The sequence below is a fragment of the Centroberyx affinis genome, unplaced genomic scaffold (genome assembly GCF_046629955.1).
Source record: "Centroberyx affinis isolate AG114_WGS23_722 - 3 ecotype Tasmania unplaced genomic scaffold, CSIRO-AGI_Caff_v1 ptg001979l_1, whole genome shotgun sequence".
Classification (NCBI taxonomy): domain Eukaryota; kingdom Metazoa; phylum Chordata; class Actinopteri; order Beryciformes; family Berycidae; genus Centroberyx; species Centroberyx affinis.
The window spans coordinates 103,407-131,168 of record NW_027280325.1 but is presented as its reverse complement, the minus strand read 5'-3'; the positions used below and the strand labels follow the sequence as shown (position 1 = coordinate 131,168).

The 27,762-nt window shown below is 41.5% G+C and overlaps 3 protein-coding genes across 4 annotated transcripts in view; 1 reads left to right on the top strand and 2 right to left on the bottom strand.

Moving 5' to 3' along the window:
- rubcn (rubicon autophagy regulator) overlaps window positions 1–7,462 on the bottom strand; it is a 28,665-nt gene extending 21,203 nt beyond the window's left edge. For both annotated transcript variants that reach the window (XM_071530782.1, XM_071530783.1), the window contains exons 1-6: window positions 7,286–7,462; window positions 4,436–4,589; window positions 3,690–3,773; window positions 1,814–1,973; window positions 1,440–1,546; window positions 573–798 (exon numbers count right to left, since the gene is read on the bottom strand). In XM_071530782.1, coding sequence (XP_071386883.1) covers window positions 573–798; window positions 1,440–1,546; window positions 1,814–1,973; window positions 3,690–3,773; window positions 4,436–4,589; window positions 7,286–7,323 — 769 coding nt within the window. In that variant the 5' untranslated portion in view covers window positions 7,324–7,462. The remainder of the gene's footprint in view (window positions 1–572; window positions 799–1,439; window positions 1,547–1,813; window positions 1,974–3,689; window positions 3,774–4,435; window positions 4,590–7,285) is intronic.
- A 4,177-nt stretch (window positions 7,463–11,639) lies between these two features.
- On the top strand, window positions 11,640–13,649 carry LOC139653793 (trichohyalin-like). Its single transcript, XM_071530778.1, has 2 exons — window positions 11,640–12,344; window positions 12,462–13,649. Exons 1-2 carry the CDS (start codon window positions 11,640–11,642, stop codon window positions 13,647–13,649), a joined length of 1,893 nt encoding a protein of 630 aa, XP_071386879.1.
- Window positions 13,650–25,290: 11,641 nt separating this feature from the next.
- Window positions 25,291–27,762, bottom strand: part of tsc22d2 (TSC22 domain family 2) — a 40,577-nt gene continuing 38,105 nt past the window's right edge. The window contains exon 3 of the mRNA XM_071530787.1: window positions 25,291–27,288. Within this exon, the coding sequence (XP_071386888.1) occupies window positions 26,959–27,288 (330 nt within the window). The 3' untranslated portion in view covers window positions 25,291–26,958. The remainder of the gene's footprint in view (window positions 27,289–27,762) is intronic.

The following is a 27,762-nucleotide window of genomic DNA, read 5'->3' as shown; positions in this document are numbered from 1 at the left end:
TTGCAAAAGGCTGAAATGAAGCTGTGCCAGCTAAGCTTATGTTGACATACAAACTTCACCAGTGTTTCAACTGACATGAGGGTGAGTGGATAAGGACAAAATGTTTAGGTGAACTATTCCTTTAAGATGCAAAAGGGAAACTATACTGTTCAGATCAATTCTGTCCAAGGCATTTTACTGAGCATAGCTGATCTCAACACATTCTTTAATAACTGACCATGTCTAGGAACAATCAGGCCAGTGTATGGTTAAGTCAGTCAGTCTAGTCACAAACACACTGTAGTGCATTCATACTGAGCCCCCCACCCCCACCCTCCCCTCCACCACCTCTCTCTTACTGATTACAGAATAGAGACCGTTTTCTCTTCCCTTGCTTCATTCCATGTCCAACGTCAAAATCCTTCTCTCGCACAAAGGGACAAACATGAAGCCGGGTCCGAGACTAAACTCTTTTTGTTGAGCTCTCCACTGAAAATCATGTCAGAGGATGACCTCACTTAGAATCAACCCCAAACATAACGGATATAGAGACAGGGTGCCCGGTTTGACGCGTCCGCCCAGGTTCTCCTCACCGGTGTTGTTGCCGTTCTGGCAGCCGCCTGCCGTAGCGGTGCCGGCGTTGTGGCGGGCGGCGTCTGCGTCTCGGAGGGAGCAGTTGGAGGTGGTGAGCCGGCGGTGCAGAGACTCTCCTCTGGAAGCCGAGTCGATGCTCCTCCAGGCACCGCCGGCCCCCGGCAGCACACACAGACTCTGGCTCTTCAACAGGCCCAGACACGGAGGGCCCTTCAGCGGAGACAACTGGAGGAGGAAGAGGGGGGGAAAAATTGTTAGAATCCTTTTAACCACAAGATACAGTCGCATCAACTGGGAATATGCCTTTGTGACTTTTCTTCTTTTTTAAATAAGAGCAGATGGTACATTCATCTTGTATTTTTTCTGTATTCTGTATTCAGACACTAAACAGATTTTTATCCAAGGTTAATGAGGGCTGGAAACTCAAGGGACTTAACCACTCCGGTATCTCTAAGCACACCTGGGTAATTTTTTTTTTTTCCTCAACGGTAGCGAAGGGCTAAAATTACAGTGATAAAATACCAAAGACAAAAAACAGTGGCTTGTAACATTCACCTACCTCAAAACAAAAAAGGACGAATGAAAGAAACAAAAGACAAAAAAACAACAACAAAATGTTGGTGACATGATATAAATGCCGCAAAGTAACCAGACATTAGTGAAGCACAACTTTCCCTGCCAAAACCTTGCTAAGGTGCTGAAGGTACAATCATGTCAACCAATTCTTCAAAGTTTTCTTGTCTCTCCATTTCACTTCCACATGACAGCACAATCAGCTATATCAAGAGTCAGCAGTGTGTTTACAGTGCGTGTGCGTGTGTGTGTGTGTGTGCGTGTGTGTGTGTGTGTGTGTGTGTGAGACCCACCCCGACAGTATCTACCAGAGCCAGCAGTCTCGGGTTATTCTGCTCCACAGCCTCCAGACATTGAAACATGGCCGTCACATGGGGCTCACTCAGCAGAAAGGCCTCCTCTGAAAGAGAGAGAGAGAGAGAGAAACAGAGAAAGAGAGAGATAGAGGCAAGAAGAGAGAGAAATAGAGACAGAGAGAGGGAAGGGGAGAGACAGAGAGATTAAGAGATAGAGACAAAGAGACACAGAGAAAGACAGGGAGGGAATGGCAGAAGAGAAAGAGAGAGATATTCCACAATTTGAAGGCTTGCTTTAATTCAATTTTGCACTCTCGCCACCCACACACACATTATTTCTTATTAAATTTGATCACCACCATGAGACTCACCATTGTAGTATTTGCGTGTGTGTCCCAGATGCCTGAGCAGGGGCCGGAGCTGAGCCGACAGCATGTGAACCTGCAAGCTGTGGAGCAGCCAGCGCTCGGCCTTGTAGCTTTCACCAGCACTCTGCACCCCACTGCTGAGCACCGGCTCCAGGTGACTGAACTGTGGACGGAAAGAGAAAGAGAAAGAAATATGAGATGGGAGGACAGCTATGCCCGGGGAAGAGGAGGATGGGAAACAGTTAGACGGTAAAAAAATGAAACACTACATTTAACAACAATCTTTGTTGCTTTTTACAATGTTTAAAGTGGTAATCTGCAACTCCATTTTGTTGTCAGTGTCCCTTTATGTTACCACCCTCCGAGCCAGGGTCGTAACAACCTTACACATAACCTTACTGTTCTTATGCATATATTTACTTTTTTATACATATCGTGCCATACATAAGATCTATCTTTACACATTTCCTGATTGTTTTTCAGTTGGATTAATTGTTTGTGTATATTTCTTTACACCCCAATAAAGTCTATTAAATAACTTATCCCTCCATCTATTCACCTAAACAAAAAGCATTACAGGAGTAATTAAGAGACAGGCCCACAGTGGGAGGCAGGTGACTGAAGTGAATCAGCGATGGGCGGAGTAGGAGGAAAACTGATGATCAGGGTGAGAGTCACACCACAGCTTGGAGGAACAGGACAGGACAGAAAAGAAAAACACTAACCCGCTGCCACATGATGATTACATCATGGCCGAGCCGGCTGTAAGCCCTCTACCTCCCCAGCCACACAGAAACAGAGAGGACAGCCGAGATAATTAGATTCCAACTGTGAAATCCCAATGCTGTTGCACAATCCCATTAACACTTCACAAAGAGAGGAATGGGGTCGAGGGGTTAAGGGTCAGTGAACTTCACTACAGCAACAGTGGCAAAGCACTAGACTGGTAACACAACAAGCAGGCAAGGGAGGGATTGCGGGCATCTGACAGTGTGAACGGTGCCAGGTATTCACCAACTATTATGCTAGTTTGCATACTGAAACTAACAACAAACATTACACAACTAGCAAGGAAAGAAACTACCTGTTCTTCCAAGTTCACCAGTCACTTTCACTATTTCACAAGCCAACTAGATCTTTAGAATACAACATATGAGTTAAATGAAGGTTGGATGCCCGCCAGAGTGGCTGGTGGAGCAAACAAACATACCTGGCACAGCCACAATTTACCAACATTTGGTTGGTAGGCAGTGTTAATTTCCCACCCTGGCCTCCACCATCTCATAGTAAAATTAACTGTGTTTATTCTCTCAGCAAAGTTAAACTCCAGACGCTCAGATTTGAAAGTTACAGGTTGTGTGAATCGAGGTGAATAAATGATTTTCACCCCTGCACACTATTATCCTCTTCCCTAAAAAAAAGACATCATGTCTGACAGAACCATGGTGGAGCAGTGCCAATCATCGATACAGGTTGCCAGCTGACTAATGTTAGTTTGCTTTGGTCTGGCTACCAACCACGCATAACCTTTGGAGCGGGGTGACATTTCTACGGTAACAGCGACCTCTCCGATTTGGTAGTGTAGTATTTCACAAGGTACTGAGGAATCCAATATGACTTCTTAACAACGAAGCTGAAATCAGATTGACTGATGTTTTCTCTGGGAACATGCATAGTCATTTCACAATGTGATAGCTCAGGGTCAGTCCACCTTACACCATTGAAACGTTAAGGCTAAAAATGAATGGGAAATTTACTTCAGGAATGTGTTCAGGAAACGTCATCTCCCATTAGAAATGAAAGAGTTGTGTGCCCATTAAACCTGAATAAAAGCAATCCCAACCCTGAGTGTGGTTGGTACTGACTGACTCCAACATACCTGCTCAACATGCGAGGCGAGGTGCGGGCTGATGTAGCGAACACACCAGACAAACGGCCAGTAGTCTCTCTGCTTGTAGTACACCTGCAACACAAAACCAGCCCTTACAGAACAGCAGCATGACCCAGTTACAGAGAACACCAGCTAGGACAGACACAATGGGCTTTTATGGAGCGCTTTGTACCAGGTCCCATTATTCAGCATATTTCTCCTGTATTCTAAGAAGTCTGTAACAACTGGTAACTTAATACCTGCCGAACAATGTAATAACTTGTCAAAATGTAATAAAAATGTCCCTTTAAAACGCTGGTTAATATAAAGTGATGTTATTACATTATGTGATGTTATGACATTATTAAGCAATTTGTTACATGAACAGGTTTTTATAAAATGTTCAACCAACTGGGGGGGACATTTTTATTACATTTTGACAAGTTATTCAATGAATTTCTCATGACGTAACCTCTTGAAGTTACAACAAGAAAATCCTGGGAAAAGAGGGCAAAGCTATGGAGGCTAAAACATGAAGCCATAGTACCACAGACCCTTTAACTGTAGGTTTGACAGTAGATACGAAACCTGGAAAAGACAATTTCCATTTTTCCAACTTAAATTTGGTTCTTTACTTTACTGTGGTGAAAAAGTTAATTTCCTACCCTGACAATCAGTCGTCATGCCCATCAACAGAGTGGAGCGAGTTTAAAAAAAAACAGTGAGAGTGGTCTGGGTCAGATCTGAGTGCTGACCTGCTCATTCTTCAGTCCGTGGCTGAGGATGTTGTTCATATCCTTGTGCAGCCGCTGCAGGCCGCCGTAGCGCGACCACACGTTGGGGTTGTTGGTGGACACCAGGCCCTCCACCGTGGTCTTCAGGCTGGACAGCAGCTTCCAGTGCTCCTTCCTGGGAGGACGATGGGGGAGAGGGGGAGAAAGTTGAGGAACGAGAAGGGAGGTGAAAAAGTAATGCCGTTAGCACTGTGGTGGCTTGAGTCATTTGTCGCACAGCCAAAAATACTTTTCCCAAAATAGAGAAACCGTTCTTCAACAGTTAACATACAGTAAATGAAGAGCAGCTAAGTACAAATTAACCACAGAGCAAGCAGCAATTATTCTGAGCTCAGAGACTGTGGAGGTGCTGACTGCACTAAATGTCTTGTCTGGACTGCAGTGACAACAAGCAGAGCTGTGTGCCAAGTCCTGGCCTAAATACACTGTCTCACTCCATACATACAGTAAGACCCTGGGCCTAAACTGCCTATTAGAAAAGCACAAGCAGAACTGAGCTGCACTGTTAGCCACTTCATTTTCGATATGTGACTGGAAACCAGTATAAGAAAGCACAAATACTGGCTGATTCAGACCTATGCACCACCTATTCCATGAAACTACAAAACAGATTGGTACATGGTCTGATATGGAAAGAATTAGAGTGGTAAAGTGACAGAGAAACCGGTAGTATGATGAAGATAAAGAAATCAAATGATTCACACTTTATCTTTCGGATACAGTGGGACACAAAACGAAATGAGATGAGGTCACATTCCCACAGAGCCATAAAGTGCAAGCTCAGATCCAGGACTTCCTCTTTTTTCCTAAAGTCAGCAGTAAATTGAAACTTGATACTACTGAGAACTAGTTGCATCAGCAGAGTGACACATATATCCTCTCTGGAGGTACTAATACCTGACGCGGCATTCCTAAAGTCGAGGACATTTGTGCCCCAACTTTTTCACACATAGAAGGCCCGAGACATAACATGGTTGATGGGTCACACGTCAAATAATGAGACTGGATTTAGAACCATGTTGAGTGATCATTCACTTCTTAGATCTTATGTTTCTAAAGTGTTTGTTGATATGCAATGTAAATAATCTCAAAAACAGTCCTCAAATATAACTGAATTTGCATAGATCAAGTTAAAATCTTATCAGTCTCTGGTATGCTTTGAAGATCCACATGAATTATGTGGGGAGTCAGACAGAGCCCGCAAACCCTACTTTGGGCAGCCCGATTTAGACAATGTAGGCCTATAATCTGAGCCTACAATTCCCAATTATTTTATGTAACTCAAAATGTACATTTCAGTGAATAACTGAACTGGAGGCGAGGAATGGCTGGTTGAACAGTGAAGTTTCTGAAACATGAAGTTTAGGACTAACAGCGTCACATTTATGAACAACACAACAAGCCTTTTCCAGAGAGAGCACCTCCATCACGAGTTCAGCTACTGAGCTAATCAAATCACATCAAGTAACCTGGAGAGAGAAAGGCTGCACATTAGAGATCATTCTCCTACTTGTAGAGAGCATGATGTGTGTGTGTGTGTGTGTGTATGTGTATATGTGTGTGTCTGTGTATATGTGTGTGTACACCGGGGGCAAGGAGTAAAATTCCACAAGGCTCAGACAGGTTGATGAGGTTATGGATTAACTTTACAACTCTCTCTCTCTCTCTCTCTTTGTGTTTGCTACCAGAGGAGCCAGACATTAAAGAGTGATCCCAATCTCCAGACTGAATCATCTGCACTAGCCTATCTGAGGTTCAAATCTTTAACATACAAAGAGTATCTTAAACTTAGCCTCACCTATTAATCCAGATCTATTGTCATGGCCAAATTTAAATCCTTGTCCTTTCTTTCTAATCCTAATATCAGTATGTATCCTTCCATCTAATGCCATAACAACGCAGGGATTTCTGCAGCTAAATATCCACCCTATTGCAGTTAGACCTATGAGTATACATAAGCATGGTGGCTACTTGTGAAAAGTAATTTAACAGAGTCTCCTGCAGCATATTCTGGTGAAAAATTAGTGAACTTGTGCAGTATATTCGCAGGACACACTTCTCAAATAATGTATGGTATTGGTGTAGTAAACCTAGGGAAACGTTATACAAAAGTTATGTTTGAATGCATGTAACAGTTGCAGCTTAAATACAGTTTCCAAGCGCTCTAGCTTGCCAAGTCATCTCAGATTTAAAAACGCTATTATGGGCCTTAAATGACCATTCATAAGTGTGTGAATACAAGCCTGCTATTAACAAACACAACCAGTTGACAGTTGCTAGCTAGTGCCAGCTCTGAGAGTGGCTAGCACAAAGCTAACGCTAGGGGTTAGCTAACGATTAGTAGGCAACCTAATCACGTTAACGTATTATTGCCTCCGTGCTAACAAACACTCAACAAATAGCGGATAACTGGATATTTTGTTATTAGAAAAGAGGTAACAGCTACAGGTTCAGAATTTGTCACTTTGACATGCTTTAGGTAGCTCCCAAGATGTCAAAGTTTGACATGTCAGGTTTGCTAGCCTAGCTTTGTGGCTAGCAGTCCAACGTCAGTCAACCGCCACGGCTATCCCTCTACCAGCTAGCTAGCTAACCATGTAATGTTAATAATATCTGTAAAGTCTCTATTTTAGCGAGGGTCCAAACGCCCTCACCGGTTGCACTGTGAAGTCTCGTTTAACCACAGTGTGTGTTGTATTTGATACACTTGCTAGTTTGATAAACCACGGTCTGTTAGCCGTAGCTTAGCTAGCCGGGCTAACCCCGCCGCGCTCCCCGGCCCGGCCCAGCCCAGCCCAGCCTGTCACCCACCTGCGCTCCTCCGCTTCTCCCTCCGCCGTGATCTCCATGTCCTGCGGGGGAAACCGAATAACGTGGCCAGCTACCAGCTTCCCCGCTAATTCCTCCTGTTTTGTAAACCGCAATCTGCTTCAGGGCTGCTTGAAGGAGCTACATGGACTCCCTGAAGTCTGACATCTCCGCCCTGCCTGTCAGTGGGAATCAAAACAGTGGGGGCCACAGCAGCCGCATGACTACTATCATCAGCAAGGGGGCGGAGATGTTGTGCTCTGCCCACTTTTTACCCCCCTAATCATGCTTTTACCGTGTATTTACATATTTTACCTTGGGATAAAACCATAATCCCCTTTTCTCACATTTGTTTTGATTATATAATAGGTGTCTCTCCAGTCCGGTGCGCATATATAAAATGTACTGGTAAAACTGCTGAGACGGCAGATACATAAGACCTTTCTAGAAAACTCTGACTCAGACTGAACCTTTGACGATGCTGCCACCTGCTTTTGGAAGGGGATATTACAACCATGATTCCTGACCCCTCTTTAACCGCCCCCCCCCCCCCCCACACACACACACACACACACACACACACATTATCACACACATCTGATATTGTTCAGTTAGAGTTGGATAGCAGAATACACTCTTACTGTTCTCTTAGGTTTGCCTTATATTGATTTCTGTGTCAAATGTCATATAACAGAGGAGTGATTTTGTCCCAGGGCCTCCCTTCTGATGAATTGTGTATTGGCAGATAGGATTAAATACAGTATGCATATTGTAGTGGGGGAGAGATAGCAGTGAGGAAAGTGAAATCTCTGATCAGAATTGTCAATCTTACATTCTGGTCTCTCATTTTCTAGTGAATTAACTATCACTTATTTTCAAGTTCAGAAGTGACTAATTACATTTACTGAAGTTACTGTAATTGAGCAGCTTCTTTGTGTGCTTCGTTTTTTGAGTATTTTTTTAACGTCAGTAATTCTACTTTTACTTAAATACATTTTTTACTGAAGTCTTGAAAAAATGGTGGAGCCATATGCAATGAACGGTCAGACAAAGAACCTTTACTTTGTTTTTGCACTTTATTTTGTAATTTCCAAATTTTCCAGTTAAAATAATCTATGTACTTTGAACTCTGTCCTCTCATCCTTGTAGATTTGCATGGAAAAGATCACAGCTAACAACGTTCTCTTTTCATACATTTTAGATGAGCTACTTTTTTTACTTTTACTTCAGTAGATTTTGACACTTCTTTTACTTCTATTTAAATGGAATATCATCAAAGTAACTGTACTTAAACTTGAGTAGGATGTTTTTGTACTCTTTCCACCACTGCCTATTTTACATGGGGACCCCTCTCAAGGCCCCCTGGGGGTCCCCGGGCCCCACCCTACATGATCTTTAACATGGTTATCAGTGTATGTTAGGAGAAGATACATGGAATATCTGCCTTTTTTTGTACTAAGCTCTTATCCTCTAACCTAAACTAAAACATTTGCTCAGTTTGAAGCTATATCTAAATTAAAATATTTAGTTTTTGTTTGAATACTCCAAACTTGACTTGTGTGCACTCAGAAAAATAAGTTCAACGTATTTCTATTATGTGGCAAATTTCCACGTAAAATAATTTGGTTAATTCAACTGTATCTTGTATCTGTACCATGTTCATTACATGTAATTAAAATGTTTAGGTCAATCATATCTAAACTACATTGACCCAATGTGATTTGTACCAAAGTCAAACATTTATATATCACGCTGATCCACTGTGATTTGGGCCAAGTCAAACATATCTGTATTATGTTGATCTGATATTAATTGTTTCCTGGATGCATTTCTTTCAGGTTTTTACATTACCTAAACCAAAAACCATCATGTTCATACAATGGCAACTCAAATGGCATTTTAAGGTGTTTATTGCAATTTGTTTAAGTGCAATTGACAAATTTCAACAACCAGAATAAAGAGACAGAGAGAAACAGAGAGAGAGAAATGTAGAGAAAGAGAGCAACAGAGAGAGGGAGAAAGAAAGAGAAAGAGGGAGGGATAGAGACAAAGAGGAGTCCAAATCTGCTCCTGTTAAAAGGCACTTTTACAGAACATGATGTAATGTAGAGTTCTATAAAAATGATGCAGAATCCTTTAGAAGCATGCTTTTGATAGGGAAATAGCAAAGCATGTAAACACTAATTGCTCCAGTTAAGCTCCCTAAGAGTACAACAACTACACGAATACCAAACATGAATTCTAAAAGTGATCGCCTGACATTTTGATTTTCTCCTTTAGGCACTCGTTCCATCAAGTTTAAAAATAAAAAAACATGCATGATTCTGCCCATCAGTTAAGTCACCTGTCAGATGTTGTAACATTTCAATGATAAATGCTTTAATGCTAGTCATTCTGAGAGTGACTTAAAGGAATAGTTCACCCAAAAATCAAAATTCGGTGATTATCTATCATCCTCATGCCAGTACAAACTCAGGTGAGTGTTTTGTCTTCATACAATCACTCTGAGTGGAAAAAAAACAAAATTTGATCCATTATTTCATGAAAACCTCACGAGATGCAGGTCTTGCACTGTCGCACACACAAACCTTGCACGGCCACAGTGGCCTCGTGAGGTTTGGTAATGCAGAAGTAAATGTAGTGCCAATCGACTGGATTTTCATGAAATAATGGATCAAATTTTGTTTTTATTCAGAGCCTGGAGAACTCCAGGTAAGTTGTATGAAGAAAAAACACTCAGTTTGTACTGGCATGAGAATGAGTAGATAATGACCGAATTTTAATTTTTGGGTGAACTATTCCTTTAAGGATAAATGCAGAAACATTTCCTCCCATAATTACATTTCCCTGACAATGAAAACAATAGCAACAGTAACAAATCAGAAGTTGACAAAAGGTTAACAACAGCTAAAACACCCAAACAAGGGTAACAAGGTAAACTGTCTGCACATGAGCACGTGCATGTCAGGTAGACAAAAGTTGTGATGTCTACCCACACGTCTTTATTGTACGTTTTTGGACTCTGTCGGACAGTTTCTGTCCATCCAAGTTCAAAAAAAGTTTTTGAAACACCTCAAGTGTATTGCAGACTGGTTGGGTAGCTCAGATCCAGAGCATAAATCAAACCAAGAAGCATGGTACAGGCGCAGGAAACACTCGGAAGGCCGCTGAGCACCGTCACTCCCTCAACGACTACTCCCACATCTTCAGGATCCCAGGACCATCTGCTCCTTCTCTCTCTCCACCAGGTCACAGTTCTTAAAGACACAGAACACAGCACAAAAACACTGAAGTTGAGCAAATATCTTTATCATAAGCCATGTGAGAGACCAAGCAAGCAGGCAAAGGGGTCGCAGTGTAAGTTTTTATACCATATCAATCAATCACATCAAGTACTTTACACTGTCAGATAAATGCATTCAATAAGTAATACCACCCCAAGCAAAAATACATATAAATTGGATATTCAGTGTTCAGTGTGACAAAATCTGCATTTCCAAGACGAAACATACCTCATCTAAGGCAGCCAAGATGTTATGGATCTTTCTTCCAACTCCTCCTCTGGCGCTGTGGAAGATCTTCAGCAGCTTATCAGACTGCTGGTCCAGTTTCCCAAAGACCGGTGACTGCAGTGGAACCGTAGTAATCCGCATGAACTCAGCATTTATCTGCAAAGACAGAACTAGCTACCATCAGAGCAATGAACAAGGCGGTGCACAGCAGGTAGAAGACCAGGTGTCTACAGAAGCAAACTGAACCTAACTCTACTTCTAACAGCCGTTACGATATTTTTACTATTTGTATTAATATAGGGTCAAATAAAGCTTAAATGGAGTAGAGTAAACTTTGTCCCCGAGGGGAAATTTGAATCGGTTTTTGCCAGCAAGTGTGGGCCTTCCAAAGCAATCTAGCGACAAACATAATGCAATGAGGCCATTTGCAGCTAAGTTTTATCAAACTACTTCATGACATATAATAAAACATCGAAATCCTCACCGAAACGTAGCTGGCGATGTCCTGTTTGCCGCCTGTAATCTTTCAAACAGCCCTCGCACGCCGTCCAGGTTTCTTACATGCGCAGTAGGCGGTCTCCGGTGGCCAACTGAAATCTTTTTCATGAATCCAATTTATTTGACTCTCATTACATGTGCAACCTGTTAAATTTACATTTAAAAAGTACATCTAATAAGTTATGCACATGTATGAATAGAAACATGTTATATTTAAATACAGCCAGCAGTTTAATAAGCCATTCTTTGAGTGTGTGCATGATTGGAATCTTTGGAATCTTCCCAACTTTTCTCAACCAATCGGCTTTCACGCTGGTTCTTCTTGAACGCTCCACGATGAGGAGACCATGGATCCCATCGAGCTAGCCAGGAAGTTGAAGGCGTGTGAGGCAGAGAAGGCGGGCCTACGCCGAAACTACAAGAAACTGGCGTCCGAACACGAGGACCAAATACATGCAAATATGGGCCTGCAACAACAACTGAAGGCACTCAGGAAACAGTTGGCCCAATGCAGACGCGGGCAGCCTAAGGCAGACAAGGACTATGAGTTCCTCTGCCAAGAGAACGAGGAGCTGCGCAAGAAAATGCAGGAGCTCTGCAAGGCCTCCGAGAAGGAGGATATGGCCCTCCAGAGTGAAAACGAGTGGCCCAGTCTTCCCCAGAAAGAGAAGGCCTTTTGCAGAGGTGAGCAGTCTAAGGCAGACAAGGAGAAGGAGTCCCTCCGCGAGAAAATGAAGGAGCAGGCCATGAAACTCAAGGCCTGCGAGAAGGAGAAAATGGCCCTCAAGGAAGAACGGGAGCAGGCTGCTAACCTTCAAGCAGAGAAGGACTTCCTCTGCCGAGAGAACGAGGAGCTCTGCAAAGAAACAAAGGAGCAGGCCAGGAAACTCAAGGCCTGCGAGAAGGAGAATATGGTCCTCCAGGAAGAATGGGAGCGGGCCACTGGCCTTCAGACAGAGAAGGAAAAGTCCCTCTGCCGAGAGAACGAGGAGCTCTGCAGGAAAATGAAGGAGCAGGCCATGAAACCCAAGGCCTGCGAGAAGGAGAAAATGGCCCTCAAGGAAGAATGAGAGCAGGCTGCTAACCTTCAGGCAGAGAAGGAGGACTTCCTCCGTCGAGAGAATGAGGAGCTCCGCGGGAAAATGAAGGAGCAGGTCATGAAACTCTAGGCCTGCGAGAAGGAGAAAATGGCCCTCAAGGAAGCACGGGAGCGGGCCGCTAACCTTCAGGTAGAGAAGGAGGACTTCCTCCGCCAAGAGAACGAGGAGCTCCGCAAAGAAACAAAAGAGAAGGCCATGAAACTCAAGGCCTGCGAGAAGGAGAATATGGTCCTCCAGAAAGACATGGAGGGGCTCAGGGAGTCGGCCACTAACCTTCAGGCAGAGAAAGAGGAGTTCCGCAGAGAGAACGAGGAGCTCCGTAAGGAAATGAAGGAGTGGAAAGACAAGCTTCAGACTGCCCATGAGCTGGAGAAGGCACATCGGCAGGAAATGGGGGACATGAACACACTCCATAAGGAGCTTGCCTTGATGGCTGAAAAGCTTACAAACAAGCTCAAGGAACAGATTGAGGAGAAGATGGCCCCTCACCAGGAGAAGACAGCCCTCCTACAAATAGATCTGAATGAAAACCTTGAGAAAGAGAAGGCTTTCAGCCACCATGAGCAGACCATGAGACTCAAAGAGGTGGAGAAGAAGGAGCAGGAGGCCCCATGCCAAAAGGTGGAGGAGCAGGCCACCAAGCTGAGGGACGATGAGATGGAAAATGAGGAGTCGGCCACTAACCTTCAGGCAGAGAAAGAGGAGTTCCGCCGAGAGAACGAGGAGCTCCGTAAGGAAATGAAGGAGTGGAAAGACAAGCTCCAGACTGCCCATGAGCTGGAGAAGGCACATCGGCAGGAAATGGAGGTGATGAAAACGCTCCAGAAGGAGCTCGTCTTGGTCACTGAACAGCTTACAATCAAGCTCAAGGAACAGATTGAGGAGAAGCTGGCCCTCCACCAGGAGAAGAAAGCCCTCCTACAAAAAATAGATCTGAATGAAAACCTTGAGCAAGAGAAGGCTTTGAGCCACCGTGAGCAGACCATGAAGCTCAAAGAGGTGGAGAAGGAGGAGCAGGAGGCCCCACGCCAAAAGGTGGAGGAGCAGGCCACCAAGCTGAGGGACGATGAGATTGAAAACGAGGCCCTCAAATCTACCAACAGAGAGGCAGACGTGGGAGCATCTGGAGAGACAGATGAAAAACACCACGAAAAACCCAAGAAGGCTTCCACAATGAGAAGATTTATTAAGCTCTTTACCCCTAAGAGGAAGGAGAACAAAAAGGAGAACAAAAAGGAGAAGATGGAGTCCGCTTGAGTTGCTTCAAGCCAAGAACCTCAGCACACTGACATCTGTGCTCACTCCCTCTCCTCTCTCCTCACACACACACACCCCATCCCTGACACCTCCTCCCCCCTTTACCCTTTTCCCATAATAAAAGATATCACCAATGATATCTTAAAAAATAATGCACCAACTGTATTGTTTTAATTCTGTAAGTGGCTCTACATCCAAAATTGTATGCAGAGGATTTAAGACAGCTGGACTTTTGTAGTTTGTTGTTTGTTGTTTGACAGTTGTAGAGAAAATATAAAAGCTGTGTTGGATCTATAGTTGTTTTTATGTTTTTATCGTATCAATTGTTTGTGTGTGTATTGCACTTGAGAGACAGAGGGACTGGGGGGCTGTTTGGTTTTCACACTGCATTGGAGCAGAAAAAATAAATATAAAAAGAATATACATAACAAGAACAACATGACTCAGGTCTTGAATGACTGTCAACGGATGTTTTTCATGCGCGTCACAAATTGATGATCTTGTGACAAAATGTCCTAGAGTTCTCAATGAGCGCAGGCCTTTGTATGGCCTCGACTCACACAATAACCCCTCGTTATCAGTTCATCACTAACGAGTCATTAATTGAGTTAAAGAGAGGAGGCCTGTTGGCAATCTGGGAGACAGAGAGAGAGACTATAGGCACAGGCAGAGATGATGCTGATAGTTTAATAAAATTAGGATCCTGGAATTATGATTATATAACTTGATAAGCCTAATTTGAGTTATGTCATGTATTCGTACCAAAAAACATAAGGTGGGTCTTGCGTTGCACAATCGGAAGTTGTTCACAACGTGGGAAAGGAGAGCGGGGAGTTCCGGGAAGCTGGCCACAATGTCATTTACGGTTCTGTCGCCGAAGTGCATTTTCTTTAGGTTATGGTTAACATGGTTTAACATCAGTAAATACATAATTCTAAAACAGAACAATATATCAGAGATTAGTCCTTAATGGGATGACTGCAGCATTTACATAGCAAGCGTTTACATTTTGCCACCAGTACAGCATAATATTGTCTTTGATAATGAAATGTAAAACACTCCATTAGAGAGTGCAAAACCATATAAGGTAAATGTCAAATGTCAAAATAAATTATAATTTTGACACCATTACTGCATAATCACATGAAACATATCTTTGCAGTTCAGGAAATACATTTTAATTTTCCAATTTGCATCATCATTTGAATAAAGCTAAAAATAAAGCGTGCAAATCTCTGTTTAAATGAAATGTCAATACTAGCATACAGTAGGAATTGTCAAATGCAAATGACATTAATGAATTTGAATTTGAATTTTGAGCCAAAAACTGCACATACAAGTGGCAAATTTGAATTCAAATATAGGATTACATGGCCATTTTACATATTACATTTCTATTGGAATTACGCATGCGATATGCTTCCATAAATAACTGGATTGAGGACGAATCTTCACAGACAGTTTGTACACAGCTGACATGGGATGTTGAGCAGATCAGCATGCAGTGGATATTTCTGCTATTGATTTCATATGATGGATGAGTGATGTGAGTCTCCAGCACCAATACAGTCAATGAGATGAAAGATTTCAACACAATGCTGGCTTGAAGACAAGTTATCTCATGTTAATTTTGCATATTAGGTGAAACATTTCAAGATTATGTTTAAGATTTTAACACAGGCATATTGTGGTCCGATTCTCAGCACTATTCACCACACGCAAAATCCATAATTAAGCATGAAAAGCTGTGTGTTAAAGGGGAATACCACTCAGTTCAAGACTTTATATTATTCCTTTGGTGTAGAAAGACCAGTCTGATTAATGCTTCAGAACAACTTTCTGTAACACTTTACATTAGGGAACACATATTAACTATTAACTATGGGTTTTCCCTCAATAGTTTGATCATTTCCCTCAATAATATGTGATACTAGCACCTTATAAGCCCCATACTGAGCAAAGCAGACTAAAAGCCCAATTCATGTGCAACAACTTTCTTACTGACTGCTATAACCACGGATTAGGAAGCTGTTTAGGGAAAACCATAGTTAATGGGCTATACTTGTAGAACACAATAGTGCAGATTTAAGTGCTAATAAGTGATTTGTAATGACTAATAATGTACCAATACACGACTAATATGCATGTTTATACGTAGCTTATTAATAGTGGATATGTTCCCTAATCTAAAGTGTTACCCAGCTTTCTGTTTTAAGCTTGAAACCAGATCACTAAAACCTGTGATGTCACAAAGATGTAATATCTGAAGCTGCTTAATCGATAATGAGCAGGAGATGGATTTTCTTTGAGCTTTCATGCCCGAATGAGTTTTAATCTATTGTAATGCTGTTATACTGTTACAAGATGATGACTTATGAATTTGGATATCGATGTGATTTCATGGCTTGGCACAGTTGTTGTAAACATGTCATTCCTTTGGTTTGGCATCAGTTTGGCACTCCACATTCTCAGCTATTCTTTTTTTCCATCCCACCAATAGGCCTAGGTTTTGTGTGTCAAGACAAAATCATTTAATTGTTGTGCAATGGGCCCACGTGCATGAAGTGTGTCCAGCTTCCAGCACAGATATTGTCTTATCTGAGGGCCGCATTGAATTATTCGTCGCTCAGATCTTGTGAGCAGGAGGGGACGTTATGTAACAGTGTAATTCAGTGATTAGTCAGGGATGTCAGGGGAATATGACGGCGAAACTTTTTTAAAACCACATTGTTCACACATGTAATAAACTTTACAAAAATAGTATGCTTTATTTTTATAGCCCTTTCCCACACATAGTTTCAGAGTTATTTTACAGCAATAAATAAAAGGCAGTATGACAAACAGAATGGGAGGATGGCCTGTTGATTAAAGAGACGGGATGGAAAGGTCACAGGTTTGATCCCCGGAGTCCTTCGTTCCGGCAAAGTGTCCTTGAGCAAGACACTGAACCTCGACCTGCTTCACTGTAAACTGCTGTCGATAAGAGTATCAGCTACATGCTAAAATACAGTGGTGGAAAGAAGTGAACGGGGAGTGAACTGGTGTAAAAATCTACTTTATTAGATTATCATTTGAAATGGACTCAGAGTAAAAACTGAGTTACTTTTCACAAAGGGGAACATTGTTAGAAAAAAGATGATTCTTTCATTGGAAAAAAATGGAAATTACAAAATAAAGTACAAAAACAAAGTAAAGCCAGATTATTTTTCTTGGCTTCACAATCGGCCAATTTACGCTGATCCAGTTTCTGATGCTTATGGAGAGCCACAAAATCTGCACTCTGTAATGGATGTGATTTAAAATGCAGCAAAGCACAATACTTCAGTCAAAATGTAAAATACTCAAAAACGTACAAGTAGTAATGTATATAATGTAATGTATTGTAATGTAATTTAGACAAATAATACACGTACAACATGCTCTTTAGCACAGTCTAGTGGAAACGTGATGCTTCCTGCACTCCAAAAAATAACTCATTTAGTTCAACATATTTCTATTAGGTGGCAAATTTCCACATAAAGTAATTAGGTTAATCCAACTGTATCTTACCATGGTCATTACATGTAATTAAAATGTTTAGGTCAGTCATATCTAAACTACATTGACCCAATGTGATTTGTACCAAAGTCAAACATACTGTAAATAAATCACGTTGATCCACTGTGATTTGGGCCAAGTCAAACATATCTGTATTGTGTTGATCTGATATTAATTGTTTCCTGGATGCATTTCTTTTTCAGGTTTTTACATTACCTAAACCAAAAACTATCATCTTCATAAAATGGCAACTCAAATGGCATTTTAAGGTGTTTATTGCAATTCTTTTAAGTGCAACAGACAAATTTCAACGACCAGAATAAAGAGACAGAGAGGAACAGAGAGAGAGAGAAAATCAATCTGAGCAAACAGTCGGAAGAGCATTAGCCTGGCCACCTGATGGCACCACAGCCTTACAGTGTAACCACTAATTCTGTTTAACCAGTTCATGTTGATCAGTTTTATCACTTGATGGCACTGGTGAGTCAGTAGAGCTGCACAGACTGGAGCTGTAAATCTTATCTACACTAAACACAGTACAATCAGCAAGACTGCTCACTTTTAGGTGTGGCTGTGGACGGCTGGATGGTGACTAATGGTCGTTGCATAATACTCATACGCAGGGAGACATGCAGACACACACATACACACACACATGTACACACACACACACACACACACACACACACACACATAATATGGGCTGGACCTGCAAAGCAAAACTGACCACATGGGATTGCATAAGGCTTCCTTCCGCTGTGCAGTGTGACACTGCTGGGACAACAAGTGACTGAGATTCTTTGGTACTGCCTGGTGATGCTGAGAGCGGACAAACTGTCCAATCAGTTTTAGTGAAGGGGAATCTGATTGTTTTCATCCACTCTCCAATAGTGTGTTGTAATCCAGTGGCTTTGCAGGAACTTAGTCATTAATTGCCAGAGACGAAATGCTGAAACCGAGCTTGTGACTGCATCTCCATGAGTCAGTTGTGTACTTTTATCATATTTTTCAGCTGAATTTCATGTGTTCGTGGACTGCATGGATTACGTGATCTAGAGTGAGATGCAGAATATGAATAACACTTTACTTGAAGTGTATTGTGTTGCATTACACCCAGATTATAAAACCGTTAGAAGCGTAATTAAAGTTTTTTTTACGATATAATCATCAGACAAACATTAGAAAATTAGATTCAATTTATTATTATGTCATGAACTATACAGTTTCCCTACAAAATATTCAGCAGGACAATTCGTACAGTGTTGAAAATATATACTTTTTTTTCTTTTTCTTCTTTTTCTTTATTTTGAGAAGGATGTGTTTGTCAATGTGAAAACTCGGTCTCTTATACGGCTTCTTGACCCATAAAAATTTGAAAAAAAAAAAGATTTTTGGATTGAAGCTGCCAATAATAAATTTTTTGTACTGATATTCACTATCTTTACATTTGACTATTTTCATGCCAAAAAATGACAAATATTCAGTGTTTTCCCCATAATTTTATTCTTGGCTATATGGAAAAGCTGCATAAACAGCATAAAATATTCTTAGAAACATTCAACATTCAGAAAATCACATTCAATTTAATATCATGTCATTAATTGTGCAGTGGTCCAATTAAATATTCTACAGGACTCATATAATTCATACAGTGTTTGACCGATAATGGGTTTTTGAATGCTGATATTGATATTTTTCCTCATATTATTGGCTATACAGTCGCCTTATAAAGTATTTCAACCCCTTAATGTTTTTCCACATAGTGTCTATTATATGATGCTCTGATTTTAATCATTATCATCCACTCACAATGTGCTTATAATGCACTTATGATGCATTATGATGCCTTATGAGCACCAGTTCAAGTCAAGTGATTATAAGAGAAGATCATTGATCCTCTTGGGGAAATTCGGGAATATACTGTCTTGTGTATGTCTTCCCTGCTAATTCCAATATTACACACACAATCCATTCTGCAGTGTGTATTTAATAATGTCAGACGTCATTTCACACACTGGGATTCAGGAGAAGTTGAAGATCAAGTGATGGGAAGATGAAATATTGATTCTGGTTCAAACCCTCAGTCACGGCCTTGGTTTTTCCAGCTGTATTTGCTCACAGTGACGTAGGAAACACGCCCGGTCTTTACCAGAGCTTTCTATGAGCTGCCAGTGACTCAGAGCAGGAACCTGTTCTGGCATGAGCACACATGACAGATGGAAACTGGGTCAGTGTGGAAAAGTGAAGATGTGGGCATGTTGAGTCAAGAGAGAGGTAATCAGACATGTGGAGAGGCATTGTCTTAACAGGAAATGCCACCAAAATCAGGTTGATCCGGTTTTTGAGTTTATTTACAACTGTTTTATGCTTTCACAGTTTTTCAACATTTGTGTTCCAGTTTTATTATTTTTAATGTTTTCATTTTGTGCTTTCACGAGGAGCCAGAGGACAATTTTCTGTCCCATGCAGTGAGAAAGACAAAAACTTTCTGCATCCAAATCTGTCCTAAGAAACTTCAATTCGCAATATATCCCATATCTGTCTCAGAGGAATATTCAGCAACAAATTCCTTACTTCACTGTGTGTAATTTGGATATTGAAGATCTCCAAAAAAAAAAAAAAAAGACCAAAGCAAACAATTTTGTCCTGCCAATTTCTAATAATGTGCCGGTGCAACAAAACAGTTTTTCTTGGGATAGGGGTGCTTGTCAAAAAGTCTCAATGACAGGAAGATTCTCACTCAGTGAACAAAAAGAAAGAAAAGGAAGAGCCGACCTACTTTGACAAAGACAGTATGTCGAAATGCGTCAGTTTTGAACTATAAAGAGAGCTATTTTAAGAGAAATAATGTTGCAGTCTGTGTTTGGGCGTTGCTGTCCTCACTGAGTGTCATGCTGACACTCAGTGAGGACAGCAACATAGAGAACTAACTGCAGCTCAACCATAATATGAAGCTCTATTGGATGCAGAAGTTCACACAAATGCATATGAGCCCACAAAGTCTGTCTGATGCACTGTCAGTGCAGCAGCTTCTGGTTGTAAACAGTGATGTAGTGATGTGGTAAAACTAACAAATAAAAGCTATGACCTCTAGTCGACAGAGGTGGGGACTCGAGTCACACGACTTGGACTCGAGTCACAGTTTGAATAGCTTGAGACGTGACTTGATGCATGAAGAGAAGACTTGAGACTTGACTTCACTTGGGTTCTGGTGACTTGGGATTTGACTTGACTTTGTACTTTCATGACTTGAAAAGGTTTCTAAAGTCTTGACAAAATATCTTGTGTTTGTGTAAATGACTTAGATTGAAAGTGATGAGATTTTTCAACTGATCAGACAACTGAATTTAAATTTGAATTGAATTGATTATAGAAATCAATGATTGAATTTATTGAAGTTGAAACTGATTATAGAAATCAAACCTATGATAGTCTTACCAAGTTTTTATCCTATTAAAAACATATTGCAATGAAAAGTCCTAGATATTCAGTTTTCTTTAAGATATTAAATTGATACTGGACTCGACTGACTTGACTTGGTGTTTTTACATTTAGATTTGAGACTTGAGACTGACTTGGGACTTGAGTGAAGTTGACTTGATACACACCTCTGCTAGTCAAACAGCACCATGACACAAACAGCCACCATTCTTAACAAAAATCAATTATATTTTCAGAACATCATAAAACTCAAATTAGCCAAAAAGGTGCTTCCTTTTCCTTTGAACCTAAATTAGATCTGATCAGATTACATTTAACTTTTATAAATCTCTAAAGGGGAACTGGATTCACATGGTGGCTCTTGTAAATCAGCGGCCACACTTTGCTCTGTGAAGTGCAAATAAGGGCAGCAAGCTACTGACCAGACGCTGAACATCTAAAACACTCAGTGGAAGTGTGAAGGTCGAGGACATGACGGAGGGGACAGACTCTTATTTTAATTTTTATGGACCAATGGGTCTTCTCTTCATTATAGCTGATTATTGTAGCAGTACACAAATGTAGTTATTATTGTAGTTGTTGTTAATGGAGGTAGTGGTGGATAAACCAACCTTAATTTAGTTTACTCACCTTATTATCCTCACATAAATCTGTATCACCTACATTCGTAGCATTCATCATAGTGAGTGGTGTCAAACTGATGTGAGTTATGAGGATTTGGTCTTTTAAAGGGAAAGAAAGCATAAATTAAAGAGAAGTAAGATTTTGAAACCTGTGTAGATGATGCTGTAAAGTTTATCAGTGTTGTTGCAATTGCTACTGGTCACCAATAAAGGTAAAAGTTCAAGGTAAAGTTAAAATTGATTTATTTCTATAGGCTATAGACATGCTCCTGGTAAAGGGCTATGGTCTATAGCCTTTTACCAGCCCTTTGAGCCCTTTGAGCATGTCTCAAAGGACTTTACAGAGACTGAGCCTAACTAGATCTAACTGATCAACAATCAACCATAGAACAGAATGATCAAACACAAGGAAGCAGAACAAAGCACAGGATTTTAACAAGACATAACAGCCTACCTATCTTACATGGCCTAACCTACCTGGCTCCAGCGGCTTTAGACATTGATGACTTAATACGCCTTTAATGTGTTTTTTTTTGGTTAGGGTGGATTATTGTTTGCACGAGTGGTTGTGAATTGATGCCTTATGTCAATTACCAACTGGCAGCTGGAGTCCATGGTTACTCACCTGTTTATTCTCCACCACATCTCTGCACACACCCATAGAGAACTATTGAGGAATGATTATATAAAAACGCCCATGGTGGGATTGAAGTGAATAGCGGGCCAAACCCTTTCATCGCAGACAGCAGGAGTGATTACTGTTGATCACACAGATACTTTCTAGGTGTTGGGAATCACGTAGCACACTCACAGTTTGATGTAGGACGTGACAAACGACTCAGAGCCTCTGCCAAACACAACGCTGTGCGGCCCGTACCTGCACAGGTAGCGCCAACAACAAGAAATGACAGTGAGTCACACACTGCGGTAATTCCTTTGACGTTAAACCGCCTGTGTTGCATTAACAGTAATAATGACTTTGCTTGTACAACGAAGATTAGAAGTGCCTCACCATTAAGATCAACAAAAAGAAATAAACATGATTACACAATAAGGGAAGAAGACTGCTGCATTGCTTTAAAAACAAAAGTACAAGCATACTACTATTACCACTGTTATTAGTACGAATACTACTACTTCTACTACTACCACTACTATTACTAAAATAATAATAATCATAATAGATTTTTTGGAATATTACCTTTCAAAACAGAGCTACAATATCTTAGTAAATAAAGCAAGACATACAATAAAAAAATATACTAATATAAAACTGGATTACCAGTTAATAAAACAGGCAAACAGAATGTGAACAGGTCAAATGAAATGCAATAAAAGCCTGTCTGTATTTATTTTAGGAAGTGATATAAAAGGTAAAAGTGACCGTGCCAGACAGGAGGGCCAAGACCTGCAGGCTCTGTTGGCAGATCCAGTCTGGAACTGTGTTGGTGGATTATCTGTGATGAGTTTCACTTAATATTGGCATTCAGTGTTATTTGCACTTTGGAGAACTGAAGCTGCACCGTCTTGCTGTGGCTTTTTTTCACATCAAGGATCATATTCCAAACATATCTAATGACTTGCATCATCATAACGCATCATCATAACGCATCATCCTCGACAGCGACTTGGACGTCTGGCATGAGATTTGTCGGACTAAATCCAATAAAGTGGCAATACTTTTCAGGAAATTGTTGAAGGATTGAAGATTGGAAATTGTTGAGGATTTGGATGTTAGGTAAGACATTCTTTGGTGCATAATGTTCATGGACCAGAGCCACATTCAAATCAATACGCATTAGGAACGCTGTGGTCCGCAGGCCATGTCACGCCTTTCAAAACACTAGCGGCCAGGGGCAGACTTAGTGTTTTGGGGGCTCTAGGCAAAGGCAAGTATGGGCAGCTTTGATAAAAAAAAATGTTTTTAACTTAGTAGTAGCTCGACTACTGATGCAGTGTCAATGAATATGAGCTTAAAGTCAAGTAGCAAAATCTCACTAGAAGTTGTGTAACCCACAATAGTCTGACAGAGTAGGGAGTAGGATTGAAATGATTTATTGTAATGAAAAGAGGGCTGTTTTTCAATAACAAATTGATTAAAAACAGGTTTACATTAATTCTATTCTTGTCTTTTGTGGGGCCCAAGGCAGTCGCCTACCTTTGCCTAATGGTAAGACCGCCCCTGCTGACGGCCAGTGGATGTGGGGAGGCGAGGAGAAGGCCAACAAGCTGTCAGTTCAACAAAACACTCTATAATTATAACTACTATTTCCTTGCATGATTATGAAAATCTCACACTAGTTTGCACACAAAGTGGATCTAACAAAAGTCACGGAGAGACATTTCAAATTTGTGAGATATTTCAGTTTTGATATTCAAAACTGCAGTCGTGTTGACGTTGGCTTGGCCTCCAGGAGGGAAAGATGTGAAGCCGCATGCCTACGCTGCTCTGACGTCGTCTCTGTGCCTTTCTGGACGGGCAGTGAGTCTCCACCTTGTGTCCTTAACACGTCGGGCCTGTGATGACTAAGGATCCAGTCATTTAGGATTTCACAAACGTGTGCAACCTAAGCATCTTTCCCGCTTGTTCGGAAACAGCACATCCACCAGAAATGTGTTACCAGTTACGCAAAAAAAATACTCAAATCTGGATGAACTTGCGCAAAGACGATTCTAACTTTAAAGTGTGTGTATATTTAAATATAGGGGGGGGGGGGGATTCATATGTTGGATCTGGTCTATTTTTTTTTTCTTTTCTTTTCTTTCCAGTCTAAATAAGTACAGTCATACATAAATACAGTCTAAATAGCTTCACGGTGTTATCACTGGTTGTGTAATATGTGCAATATGCGTAATGTGCAATATGTGTAATTTGTGGTTGTGATTTACTACAGTATGTGTTACTTTGTTATACGTTGTTTGTTTTTTACTATTACTACTATGGAGGCAGTTATATGTGTGCAGCATTTGAGTCCAAGACAAATTTCCCCACAGGGACAATAAAGTATATTGTATTGTATTGTATTGTATAACTTGTGAGGGGAAATGAATATAAAAAAAGTGTCTAAAGATATGAATGTATTGAATGTGGAATATGATGACTGAACTTTCTAATATAAAAATGATGACACAAAGTATAAAAAAAGATGAGAGAGAAATCATCAGTGACTACAGGAACACGTGTTTAAAAATTATGCTCAGTATTTCATACCCATATTTGTCACTCAGTTTTATCATTATAGCTTGACACTGGCTGCAAAAGGGGAAAATAAAAACACAGGGAGACATTCTTAATAAAACAGTAATTTATTTTTGACTGAAAACTAAAATCGTCCGAACAGCACATTACAAGGGCATCGTTTTAAGATATTTTCTCCAAGGCTCAGTGATCACTTTCATACAGTACACTTGGCATGTACACGGCATCTCCTTCAAACGAAAGAAAAAAAAAAAAAAAAAAAAAACTCTAAAGAGAGAAAGAAGCCCATCTGCAAAAAAAAAAAAAAAAAAAGGAAATCAAAGTCCATCCCGTAGAAAGATGACTGATTGTACAATTACCGACCATTTGGTTTGGTTCTAAGCCACGACGAAAGAAACCAGCTCGCCCGACAGCAGCAGGGCGACGGCACAGGAGGCACAAAAGACATGTAACACAGACAGGACATCCCATAATATGCTCATACAGAATCGACTGGGTTCAAGCCGGAGTTGTGTGAAATGTACAATAGTTTCCATTGTTGCATTTTTTTTTCCTTTTCCAGATATTTGTTGTCTAGTTATTTTCTATTTTTTTTTTTTTGTAAGCGAAGTACGTGTTGGTACACTCTACAATCGGAATCTAAACGTTGCATTCATTAAATACATTTAAATCTGCAATGTAACAAAACTTTTTTTTCTCTGCATATGAAATTCAAAACAGCATTTACATGAAAACAAAAAAAAAAAAACATGGCTCCTTTTCTGTCTAGTGTGTTGCGCACTAGACCCTTTCCCTCCACTCCTCCATCTGACACAATCATCTTTTATTCCTTTTTTCCCCCTCTCTCTCTCTCTCTCTCTCCATCTACTTGCTCCATCCATCTTTCCCTTTCTCTCTTTTCATAGTTCCTCTCACCATCGTTCACAGACTGACAACTCGACAGAACAATAAGAGTGCTGGATAAAAACATGAGGTAAGAAAGTGGTTTGATTATAGATCATGCAGAACATGCTAAACAGCAACAAAAAAAACGAAATGAAGGGAAGGAGGAAGTAGAAAAAAAAATACATATAGAGTGTGCATTTAAAAATGGAAAAAAATAAAATAAAAAGACTTACACAGCTTCGCGTCTTTGGTTATAAAGTAGGTCGAACAATTTTTCACAGCTTTTCACCCCAGCGCCCCCCCGCCCGCCCCGAAGAGAAGAAAATATGCACAAGTAGAATCCTAAAAGGTCGGGGGAAAGTATGGCAAATCATTTCCTTTTTCTTTTTTGTTTTGACAAAGAAACTCTAGCAAAAAGTAAATGAATAGTTTTCTTTATCGAAACATCCCATCCCATATTTCATATCTCAACAACAGGCGTTCTCCTGTACAAACCCTCCTCTGCTCTTAATACTTTACACTTTACAAAATGTACATTCAACCTGGATTTCACCTAATAGAAGTTCGGCTTTTTTTAGTGTTAGCACTATTTTATGAGAAGAAAAAATGTCTATAATGGAACTTATTGCCTACTTGGGATCTACTTGTCGCAATAGACTACCAAATTGAATACCTGACCGATTCTAACATACCAAAAGACCAAAGAGAAAGTTTTCTTTTTTTGTTTTTTTTTTAATAATATAAGTATCTCCGTGACATTGTTCATTTACATTATGAAAATAGCAGCCCTGAAATAAATAAATGCAAACAGTAAAACTGAACTAATGAAAGTATTATGATTCATGTCAAAGTATGGTGGCTCTGAGAAAAACAACACAAGCTCTTGTTGCAGCATAAAAACAAGCCAAGGCTCTCGACCCCGCCCCCCCCCTCCCTCCTCCTCTTCTTCTTCTTCTTCTTCTTCTTCTTCTTCTCTGCTTCAGGAGGGTGACTCCTCTCCTCTACTTCTCCCTCTGCCCCTCTGGCCACTTCTTGCCTTGGAGTAACGTGGGGTGGGGTGGAGGGTGGTTGGGGGGTTATCGGGGGGAGGAGAGGCCAAAGTCCCTCATGGATGTTTCACGGGACGCTCCTCGCCACCCCTCTCCGGGATTCTTCGCCCCCTCTTTGATCACCCGCTGTTCCCCCCCCCCCCTTCGCCACCGAATCAAGTGCTCTCCGCCTTTTCACCCCTTCTGCCGTGCTCTCTCTCTCTCTCTCCCTCAACCCCCTCCACCCCCCCCTTTGTTTCCGACCGGCTTCCTCGCAGCCCGGGCCAGAAGAAGACTTTTCACAGGATGGTGATTGTCTTAATACTGGGACGGCCCGGCGGTGGCGGTGGCGGCGGCGTTGGCGGCAGCGGCAGCAGCGCACACTGAAGCGCGGCGAACGAGGATGACACTGTTGCTGGGGAGGGGAGGGGGGGGTTGTTGTTTTTTTTTCTCCCCCATCTCCCCTCAAAACGGAGAGTGGAGCCTTTTGCTTTAAAAGGAGCTAAGGGGGACGGTAGTAAGTTATTGTCTTTTTCTAACAGGGTCCTCCGCTCCTGTCCGAGTGCGTGTGAGGAGGGGTGGGGGGGGGGAGGGGATCACGCCGAGGTGACGTTGGGCTGATGCGGGGCGCTCTGGCCGCCCTCGTGGTGAGCCAGGGGGGCGTTTGTGGTGTTGTTGTTGTTGTTGGTGGCGGCGGCGGTGGGGTGCTGCTGCTGCTGCTGCTGTTGCTGCTGCGGCGGCGAGGTGCTGCCGGCCGGGCTGAGCTGGGTGGACAGCTGGCCCAGCTGCTCCGTGTTGGCCAGAGACTTCAGCACGGCGTTCTCCCGCTCCAGCACCGAGTTCCGCTCGTACAGCTCCTTGATCTGCTCCTTCAGCACCTCCACCTCCTCGCGCACGGCGTACATCAGGTGGCTCTTCACCAAGTCCTGAGAGAGAGGGAGAGGGAGAGAGAGAGGGAGAGAGAGACTGACATTAGCATACAAAGGGTTTAGTTTCAAAATACCACATACCCATTTTTAAGAAAAAAAATCATCACTTGCAATTCATCACTCCATCTTTCAAAAACACTGTGGATTCCATCCTCAAAAATGTTATTTTGTAGACAAAGGCCTTGTTTTATTGGGGAGTATTTGTTTGTTAATCTGGTATTATCTTTGGCTCTAAGCGCTCATTGCTGTGGTGTTTCTGCACTGCACTTCCCAGAGATCCGCTGTCAATCAAACAGTGTGGGCGGGACTGTGACATCTTGGATTTTCTGTTGATGCAGTTTGAGTTTCTCTTTTCTCTGTCTGTTCAGCCACGGTGGCTATCTCATGCTAACTACCCAGTTCTTCTTCTTCTGTTTATTCCAAACACACCGGAAAAATAAACCGCATCACTTCCTGCGCGGCAGAGGATTT

Coding starts and splice junctions, on each gene's coding strand:
- LOC139653793 (XM_071530778.1), top strand. CDS start 11,640: ATGGATCCCATCGAGCTAGCCAGGAAGTTGAAGGCGTGTGAGGCAGAG. Junction 12,345..12,461: donor CCTGCGAGAAGGAGAAAATG/GCCCTCAAGGAA, acceptor ATGAAACTCTAG/GCCTGCGAGAAGGAGAAAAT.